At 67.0% G+C, this 9,562-nt stretch overlaps 2 protein-coding genes across 3 annotated transcripts; one reads left to right on the top strand and one right to left on the bottom strand.

Annotated features, from left to right (window-relative positions):
• Positions 1–55: 55 nt before the first annotated feature.
• LMNTD2 (lamin tail domain containing 2) lies at positions 56–4,483 on the bottom strand. The gene is given in 15 exon segments (XM_090291635.1): positions 56–250; positions 374–474; positions 477–697; positions 866–1,059; positions 1,136–1,306; positions 1,309–1,522; positions 1,621–1,841; positions 2,064–2,299; positions 2,395–2,456; positions 2,667–2,755; positions 2,832–2,903; positions 3,201–3,356; positions 3,446–3,533; positions 3,909–4,061; positions 4,152–4,483. Coding segments are annotated over 15 exon segments (2,274 nt in total). The 5' UTR covers positions 4,316–4,483; the 3' UTR covers positions 56–118.
• Positions 4,484–5,551: 1,068 nt separating this feature from the next.
• Positions 5,552–8,940, top strand: RASSF7 (Ras association domain family member 7). 2 transcript variants are annotated; one of them, XM_090292158.1, is made up of 6 exons: positions 5,552–5,687; positions 7,234–7,361; positions 7,544–8,256; positions 8,391–8,486; positions 8,565–8,646; positions 8,727–8,940. In XM_090292158.1, the coding sequence occupies exons 1-6, from the start codon at positions 5,653–5,655 to the stop codon at positions 8,753–8,755; spliced, it is 1,083 nt and encodes a 360-aa protein (XP_090148284.1). In that variant the 5' UTR covers positions 5,552–5,652; the 3' UTR covers positions 8,756–8,940. The 2 variants fall into 2 exon arrangements, with proteins under 2 accessions (XP_090148284.1, XP_090148290.1); XM_090292164.1 differs by lacking the exon at positions 5,552–5,687 and adding an exon at positions 6,437–6,573.
• The last annotated feature ends 622 nt before the right edge of the window (positions 8,941–9,562 follow it).

Raw genomic sequence — 9,562 nt, forward strand, 5'->3', positions numbered from 1 at the left:
AATAAATCCCGCAGCGGACACCGCCCGCCTCCAGCACTTGCTCCTCGTGCCGCGCGGCCCCCAGCGCCCCGTCCCGGAGCCGGGCAGTGAGTGCAGGCGCCTGTATTTATTGCGGGGCCTACACCGGCCTGCACGTGTCCGCGGTGATGGGCGGGCGGCTGGGGACGCGGAAACCGAATTTGCCCTCGGCCATGCTCTGCACGGACAGCGCCACCATCGGGCAGCCCCGGTCCACGGCCTTCCGGCACACCTGGGGGGCACGGGACCTGAGAGGCGGGCGGGGCGGGCAGGGGAGGGGCAGGGCCGGCGGGGAGGCACTCGCGAAGAGGGGCGGGGCGGGGCGTCCCCCGGGCGCCCCCACGAGCGCACTCACCCGGATCCTGTGCTCCCTCCTAACCCGGCGGTCCGGGAGACCCAGCCCGTCCTCTGCGTGGGACAAGGATGCGGGGTGTCGGGCCGGCCTCCCCACACCGCGGGTCCCCCCATCCCTCTGCGCCCCCACGCACGCTCACGGGGGATGGCGGGCAGGGGCTCCCGCGTGTCGGTCTCCGAGCGCTCGGGCGGCGTGGGCGCCTCTCGCAGGCGAAAGGGCTGTCTGGTGGTCAGGCGCGGCAGCAGGGCCCGTGTCCTGGTGGGGCGAGGGGTCCTGAGGGCTTGAGCCAGCCCGCGATAGAGGGGCGGCCTGGTGGGGAGGAGCCTGCAGAAGTCGGGGGTCCGAGGGGAGTCCTAAATAACCCCGGGGGCGCTGGCGAGGGCGGGACCTGCGGAAGTGGGGGACGGTCCTGTCCGGTCTGAGGGATGGTTTTCTCAGGGGAGGAGCGGGACCTGGGGAGGAGGCAGAGACCGAGGGGCGCGTGGTCCCCACCCCGGCCGCCGGCTCCGGGCTCTGGCCTCTTGCCCGAGACGGTTGTGCTGGGGTTGCGGTGAGCGCTGCTGCCCGTGAGTGTCTGTCCCGGGCTGTGCCTTTGAGAGCGGGAAGCGGTCCATGGACAAGTTGGTGTTGTCAAAGATCCTCGAGGTGGGGATCACGCAGTGCGGGGCCTGGTACTTGCTGAAAACCTGCGGGCGGAAGGGGCGCGCGGTCACCTGTCCATGGGAGGCCTCCCCATCCCCCCCGGTTGGGACACGCACTGACCTCGCCCTGGGGGTTTAGGAGAAGAGTCACGAAGCTCGGGCTGGAGTGGAAGCGGACAGACTCCCGGCGCAGGGACGAGGGCAGCTGCTTCTTGGTGCTACCAGGCCCCTCGCCCCACACCTGGGGAGGGCGTCGGGCGCAGGTGAGGGGCGTGGGCGAGGGGCGGGGGGCGCAGGCTTGCGGGGCGTGGGGCGCACCGTGACGTGGTGCTGCGGCTCCAGCAGTGTGTCGGGAGGGAAGCGGTACATGCACACGGGGAAGCTGTGCTCCAGCTGCTGCAGAATGAAGCCGCCCAGGTCAGCCGTCTCCTCCATCGACTGGTTGAGGATGCGGACGAACCTCTGGCTGCGGTTCACGGCCACGATCTTCAGGCAGGAGCTGGCCTTGCTGGGGCGGGAGTGGCTGGTCAGGGTCCCCTCCCGCTGGGAGACCCGCCAACCCCTGTGCTCCTCCGCACTGCGCTGCGCTCCTCAAGGCCTCCTAACCTCCAAGGGTGCGCCCAGTGCCAGGGGTCATAATCTGGCATCTTGTCCGGCCCCTCTGAGTGAGTTTCCCTGAGATCCAGGGAGATGTCCTGTTCCAGAGGGCCTGCTGGGGAGGGGGAGCCCCATACACCCCTGAGAACTGGGAACATCACCTCTGAGACCAGTTGGGGGTTCATGTGGGAGAGGCACAGCATCAGGGGTCCCATCCTGGACTCTGAGGGCTAAGGGGAGCGGAGGGGTGGCTCATAGTACTTGGAGGGCTTCAAGCCAGAGCAGAGAGGCCTCCAAGACCGCCCTACTCCCTACAGATGAGGCTGGAGAGGCCCCAGCAGCCTTCCTTGGGGCCACAAGGACTCCAGGCACTCGGGGGACCCCCTTCAGGACACTGGGCATGTGTGACAGCCCCATGGGGCAGGAGGGAGCACCAGGGAGACCCACCCCACCCCACCTTCAGGCTCTGCCTCCAAGTCCCCGCTGAAGCTCCTGGAGGGCGACTCTGTGTCCTGGAAAGAAATGTGGCCTGCCGCCCCCGACGGGTGCCCTGCCACCTTCTGCTCTCCAAGACGCTCATCCAGTCGGCGGCTGCCAGAGTCAGAATTGGCGCCCCAGGGTTGCTGGGGCCCACAAAGGGCTGGGAGCGCCACTCCGCACTCCAGAGGCCCTGCTCCCTCCTGTGAAACTCAGAGCCACACTCATCAGGCAGCAAGTCTAGTGGGACCTGTGGGGCTGATTGGCCGAGGGGTGCCTGCAGGCCACCGTCTGCTCACTGGCCACTCGACTTCCGCTCCAAGGTAGGCAGGCACCCCAGGCTGTGATACAGGACCCTGGGACCCAGGCTGGGAAAAGGGCTCATGGCAGGACAGCGATGGCCCTGGGCCCTGCCCTGCAGCCCCGCCCTATTAGAGATCAGAGAACTGACTCTTGCTGGCAAGGTTCAAGGGACTTGTCCGGGGAGCCTGAGGGTGGAAACTGGGCCCTGGCCCACATCTGCCAAGGCAGGCCTTCCCTCCCGCAGTCCCGGGGGAGTCCCTTCCCAGTGCAATCACTTGTAATCCGAGTTCAACTTGATGTTGGCGAAGACGCTGGGGTACTGGTGGGCGATGGTGTTCCAGTCCACATCCTCCAGGCAGAAACCCTGTCCAGGAAGCAACGGGCATGTGGCCCTCCCCTCCCACAGACCTACAGGGCCACGAATGCCCGTCCGTGCTCACCTCCTGAGCAGGTGGGGCCTCGTCATTCTCAGAGGAGTCACTGAAGTCCATCAGGGTCTCTGCAGTCACCACCTGCAAGAGGGACCAGGGACCAGCGGGCAGGTACAGGGGAGGAAGGGCGTCTCTGCCCTACAACCTCACCAGCACCTGAGGCGGACACCTGCTGGCTGTCAGGTGGGCCAGATGCCAGGGCTCCTGGCTCCTCGCTGTGCCAGGCCACGGCCCAGAGGTAGTCTGGGGGGGGCACGCCAGAGCCCCCGGCAGAAGCACAGATCTGGACTGGGCACGCTGGCTGGCTGTGGGAGAGTCTGAGGAGGGCTGGGGAGCGGCCATGGGAGGCAGGAGGGTGGGCCCAGGGTGCAGGCTCACCTCCACGCTACCAGTGGACGACCTCAGCACGCGGCCCGCCCAGGAGGAGCGGGCCAGCCGCTGGAGGCAGGCCCGTTGCAAAGCCTGCAGCTCGGCCTTCAGCTGCTGCAGCAAGGCGTTGGTCCGCAGGAGCTGCTCCTCCAGGTGCGCCTTCTCCTGCTCCAGGAGGGCCCACAGGTGGGGTGGGGTCTGAGAAGACCCCCCCCCCAGGGCCAACCCCCTGCCCAACTCAGAGGTCCCCATACCTGCTGGGCCTGTTCCTTCTGCGCTTTCAACTCCACAGTCAGCTTCTGGACCTGGGTCTGCAGGAGCTTTTCCTGACTGCGGGAGCCCCTGGGAGAAGGCGTGACCTCAGGGGCCCCTGCCTCTGGGTCAGCAGCAAGGAGGGGAGAAGGAGGGGCCCAGGGGCCAACAGCACTGCTGGGCCAGGCCAGTTAAGCCCTGAGAGGCCTGGGCTGGAAGCGGGACCCGGGTGGAGCTCAGCGCCACGTTCCGGCTTAGGGTCCAGGCGGGTCTACAGTATATCAGCTCTTTCACGGTCTGGATGAGGGGTTAGTCAGGTAAAGACTAGGGCTGGAGGCAAAGGTCAGGGTCAGAGTCAGGGCGGGGGGTCTGGTTGGATTCAGTGGTTGAGGTTGGGGTCACACAGAAACCAGCGGTCAGGGCCAGGGCTGGGTTGGGCTGGGGGACTAGCTCTTGGCTGCTGACCTCTGGCATGGAAACCCAGCCACCTCCTGCAGGATGTAGCGGAGCCGGCCGTCCCGCTGCTTCTGGACGGCACACCGTAGAGCTTGGATCTCCAGCTCCCGCTGCCCCAACAGCAGCCGCAGGGTGCGAGGGTCCAGGGACTCAGGGGCCGACCTGCAAGGTCAGCGCCCCAGCCTCCCGATCAGGCCCGGCCCCCCACTGGCCCAGCGTAAGTGGCTGATCACCTCTCCCTCCCCTCCTTACTGCAGGTCCACTCTTGTGGAGCTGGCCTTGGTGTCCTTCAGGCATTTGGGAGCCACCGGGTCAGCTGGAGGACTCAGGGGGCCACCGGCCAGCTCTTTGTTCCCCAGAGATGAGAGAACCTCTTCCTTGGCCTCTCCAGCTTTCCGGCAAGGCTTGGGGGCCATATTTGATGTTCTTGGAGGAGCTGAGAAGGGTGGTGGGCTGTCTGCCTTGTGTCCCGTGTGTGGGCACCCTGCGGGCCCCCCTTACATGGCCCCTCACACGTGCATGTGTCTGACAGACCAGACAGCACCCCTGAGCTGGCTCTCCAAGGAGTCCCACATACGCGCATGCGTGTGCGTATGTGTGTCTACTCCCCAGGACACCAGACTATGGGACACATGGGTGTCCACATCTGTGTGTTTCTGAGCAGGCCAGAGCAGCAGGCCACACCCCCACATAACACGTCACTGGGTTTTCGTACATTCCCTGTGGCCTCCCCATCATCCTTGCCCTCCAGGATCTGAGGTACGCCCCCCTGCCTACAGCAAGGGTCCCCAGAGGTGCTGGTCCTTCACCCACGATACCCATGTCCCCCCAGCCCTACCTCCAACACTCACCTCAGACCTGAAACTCAGGCAGGCCTGGGGGGAGAAAGGCTCTATAGCATTGCCATGGTTACCAGCACCCAGAAAGGGAGGGGCTGTTTGTTACCAGGAACCTGCAGGGAGACCCCAGAGCATGGCTCAGAGTGAGCCCCAGGCCTGCCTTCTTCCTCTGCCAGGGGTGCATCCAGCCTGAAGGAGAAACTGAGATGTTGAACTCCTGCCCAGCTAAGCCCTGGAGGCACGGGGCCCACAGAGTGACTGGCAGGGCCTGCTATGGCCATCAGTCAGCCCAGCATTCCTACCAGCGGGGGGCGGCTCCCATGTCCCCACCCAGCCTGATCATGGAGACAGGTCAGTGGGTGTTGGGGGCACTGCTGCCCCGTGAGTATGTCCACAAGCCAGCAGGACCCCACACTCCTGAGAATCTGGACCCCTCCCCACCCCCGGGCTGAGCTGGCAGGTGGGGGAAGAGAAAGCAGAGGGGAGCCCTGAGAAATGGGGGAGGGGCTTGCTGACCCCCACCCCCACCTGGCTGCCTTCCACAGCCTCTGCCCTCAGTGCCCAGTGCCTACTTACCTAACCCTGAGCCAGAAACCTTGCCTTCCCCGGCCCATCTCCTCCACCTGGGCCACCACAGGGACACCCGCCCCCCACATTTCCATCACTATGACAACTGTTCCCTCTGCCCTGGAGCAAAAGGAAGGCCCCAGACTTGATCCACAAACAAGTGCCCTCCAACCTTTGCCCCCCCATCCTACCTTCAGTCAGTTCTTCATCATTCATTGACTCACACTTTATTTTACTTATTTTTAGAGAGAGAAGGGAGGGAGAAAGAGGAGAGAAACATCAATGTGTGGTTGCCTCTCGCGCCTCCCCCCCAACCGGGGGCCTGGCCCACCCAGGCAGGTGCCCTGATGGGGAATCAAACCGGCGACCTTCCCGTTCTCAGGTCTGCACTCAATCCGCTGAGCCACACCAGCCCCGGCCAGACTTTCAGCCCCCGCTCTTGCGGGGCCTCCTGTGATGGGCAGGACACGGCATCGTCCCTGGCCCAGTCTGACTGGGGCAGCACCGACTCTCTGCCCCCCACAGGGAGCCCTGAGGCTGAGGGCCCGAGGCCTGCGTTCTCCCGTGGACAGCCGCAGCGGCCAGGCAGAGCAGAGCGCACAGTTCAGGAGGGCACTGGGCCCCGCTAGGCACAGAAGTGGTGGGAATAAGCCTCCGCCGAAGAGGCCAGGGCCTTAGTCCCCGGCGACCTCGGGGGCGACGACTGCCGCCGCGGGCCCTGAACGAGTGGGGTCGGGGGACCTGGGGGCGCACCGGACAGGGTTCTCTCTGGGCTCTGGTGGGCTCCTGGGGTCTCAGGCCGGCGCCCCGTCCCTACTGGGAGACCCAACAGACTGGGTGACTTCTGAGGAAGTGGGCCCGGGAATGGGGTCAGACACCTGCCCCACGCGCCGCCCGTGGGCAGCCAGGTTGGATGCGCTTCCGCGTAGTTCGCGGGCTTCTGGCGTGAGTGCACCGGAGCACTACCCGCCCCTCCGCGCAGCGAAGCCCCGCCCACACCTGGGCGCCGCCGGGGGGCGGGGCGATGGGGAGCCAATGGAGAGAGGCGGGGCTCAGAGAAGGTGGCCAATGGACGTGTGCGCGAGGTGGGCTGGGCGCGCCGAGAAGCCAATGGGGGTGCTAGGGGCGGGGCTGGGCGCACGGGCTGCGGGCCAATGGGTGGTGGACAGGGTCGCTCCCGCCGTGCTGGAGGCGGCAGGTTGTGGAGGGTCCAGGCGCTGGGAGGAAACCGGTTCGAGTCCCGGTCTCGGAAGCCGACGGGCGCCCAGGTGAGCAGCGCCGAGTCCCGGAGCCGCCCGAGTGCGAGCGCGGCCTCTGGCAGGCACGAGCGGCAACTTGGAGGCGCAGGAACCGGTTCGTGCGTGGGCGGTCGCACCGCACCTGCACCCGCTTCGCTGCGGGCACTGCTGCCTCCCGGGCGGGCGCTGAGATCGGCGGGAGTGGGAGGGGGCTGCCTGCGCGCCAGGCTCAGTGGGTTCGGAGGGCCGCGGTGTGAGTCGCGGGGGAGGGTGCGTTCCCATGGCAGCGAGTTGCCGAGTTTGTGTACGGCGCCCTTGGGTGACTGGGGACGGCGCCCCGCGGGAGGAGCAGTACTCTCCGCGCCAGGTGACTGGCGGGGACGGTGGGGGGGGCGGTGCAGGAAGTACTGCATCTGGTTAATGATTCTCCGGGAGTGGGGCGGGGCGAGAGGAGGCTGGGAAGTGGGGTGGGGAAGCCTCCGAGTGCTCCTGGAAGGCGGATTGCTTCCCCCTTTGGGGGGCTGGTCCTGGCTACCCCCACCCCAGGAATGTGTGGCCTGCGGGTAGGGCTGGGCACAGGAGCGCAGGGCGGCAGCCCTAAACCAGTTCTGGGGGTGAGAGGCAGGCCAGGCGGAGCAGCAGAGGCGGGCCAAGCAGGGCTTGACCCTGTGGCCTTCACCTGCGCGACAGGGATATGCTCTCTGGGCCTGCGGCCATGGAGCTGAAGGTTTGGGTGGACGGCATCCAGCGAGTGGTCTGTGGGGTTTCGGAGCAGACCACCTGTCAGGAAGTGGTCATCGCACTAGCTCAAGCTATAGGTGAGTCCCCGCGGTGACAGACAGGACCAGAGGTGGCCCTGGGGTGGGTCCTGGCCCTCTGGCCCTGTCTTCCCCCAGGAGGGTGGGGCTGGTGGCTGACACCTCGTGCCTTCCGCCAGCCCCTCAGTCTAGGTGGACACGGGGTGGAGGGAATGTGGGCTGACCCCTGTCCCCCACCCCAGGCCAGACGGGCCGTTTCGTGCTTGTGCAGCGTCTCAGAGAGAAGGAACGGCAGCTGCTGCCCCAGGAGTGTCCCGTGGGTGCTCAGGCTACCTGTGGACAGTTTGCCAGTGATGTCCAGTTTGTCCTCAGGCGGACAGGGCCCAGCCTCACTGGGAGGCCCTCCTCAGACAGCTGCCCACCCCCTGAGCGCTGCCCAGTCCGCGCCAGCCTCCCCTCAAAGCCAAGACCAGCACTGGGCCGGGAGTCCCACAGAGCACTGACCTGCAGCCTGGGGGGCCCCAGGCTGGCCTCCAGCGTGGCGCTGCCCGAGCCGGTGGCCTCTGTGGCCCCCATGCCCGGCTGCTGCGAAGACCTGCAGGGCCTGGAGCAGAGGGTGCAGAGGAACGCGGCCGAGCTGGGCCAGGAGGCCTTCTGGGAGCAGGAGCTGCGGAGGGAGCAGGCGCGGGAGCGGGAGGGGCAGGCGCGGCTGCAGGCGCTGAGCGCGGCCACTGCGGAGCACGCCGCCCGGCTGCAGGCCCTGGATGCCCAGGCTCGTGCCCTGGAGGCCAAGCTACAACTGGCCACAGAGGCCCCTGGGCCCCCTTCGCCCACAGCGTCTGCCGCCGAGCGCCTGCGCCAGGACCTGGCTGCCCAGGAGCGGCAGAGCGCGGAGGTGCAGGGCAGCCTGGCCCTGGTGAGCAAGGCCCTGGAGGCCGCGGAGCGTGCCCTGCAGGTGAGCTCACGGCCCTGGCAGCGCTGGGGGGTGGGGGGTGGGGGTTGAGGGTTGGTCTCAGGGTCAGGCTGCGGAGAGCGCACCAGGCCCTGGAGCCCCGTGACTGCGCGCCCTGAGAGTCCGCTGTGCCCCAGGCCCAGGCCCAGGAGCTGGAGGAGCTGAACCGGGAGCTGCGGCAGTGCAACCTGCAGCAGTTCATCCAGCAGGCGGGCGCCGCCCCTGGCGCGCAGGTCAGAGCGGTTCCCGCGGCAGGCGGTGGCGTCGTGGGGGGCCCAGCCCGGCTCCAAGCTCACCTGCTCTCCCCACAGGACCTCATGCCTCCAGCCAAAGGAAAGCCCCTCGCGCGAGCGCCCCGGAGCCCTGCCCTGGTGTCCAGTCTGAGCCCAGAGGGTATGTCCGTCTCCCGGACTTTGGGTGGCATGCGGTCCTGCTGAGGCCCCTCAGCCCCTCAGCCTGTGTCCTCTCCACAGCCGCCCTGGTGAGGCAGGACTGGAGGTAGCAGCATCTGCCCCAGACTGAGTGAATGCCCACCACCAGCCCAGTCCTGCGCTCTGAGGACATGCGCGGGGGCAGCCAAGGTCAGCCCGGCCTGGACAGCAGAAGAGCTGCGGTCAGAGTGGACCCGTGCCCGGGGCCCGAGACAGAACACCGTGGAATCCTGGGGTTTCTGCTGCAGGGGCAGGGGGAGGCTGAGGACTCACACCCGGGTGCTTGCCAAGTCTGCCAAGACCCCTGGAGAAGCTCGGGGCACAGCCAGCTTAGAGCGTGCGAGGCCCCAAAGGCCATAGCTCCTTGTTGGGGACGGGAGATGCCTGGATCCTGTGTTCAGTCTGTGGGTATGTGCTTGTGTGTGGGAGGTGTCCTTTAGTATGTGTGTGTGTGTACATGCGTGTGTGCATGCTGTCTCCCCTACCGCAACACTAAAACCTCAATAAACTGCCTGAAGTGGCTTGAGTGTCCTGAGGTGGCAATAGGCAGGGTCTGTGGGGTCTGACACTTGAGACTCCACCCAGGGCCCCGAGGGCGGTGGCACGCCAGGCTGCCAGGAGCTGGCCACAGCCAGGGCTCTTAAGGAGTCGCCCACAGTCAGTGGGCACTTGGGTCCGAGGCTGGTGTTCCCTGGGCCTCACGTTCCAGGCTGCCATGCCCACCCGCCCTCGGGGGCTCCCCTCTGCAGCCTGGTGTTGGGAGTTGGACAGTCTGGACCCTGAAGAAGCCTCTGCCCTGACCTAGGTTGTACCTGGCCTGCTCCTCACCAGCAGCAGGAACTGCCACCCACTCGGGGGTGGCTCCTGGATGTGAGGAC

Source organism: Furipterus horrens, unplaced genomic scaffold (genome assembly GCF_987537825.1).
Source record: "Furipterus horrens unplaced genomic scaffold, mFurHor1.1.pri manual_scaffold_2, whole genome shotgun sequence".
Taxonomy (NCBI): domain Eukaryota; kingdom Metazoa; phylum Chordata; class Mammalia; order Chiroptera; family Furipteridae; genus Furipterus; species Furipterus horrens.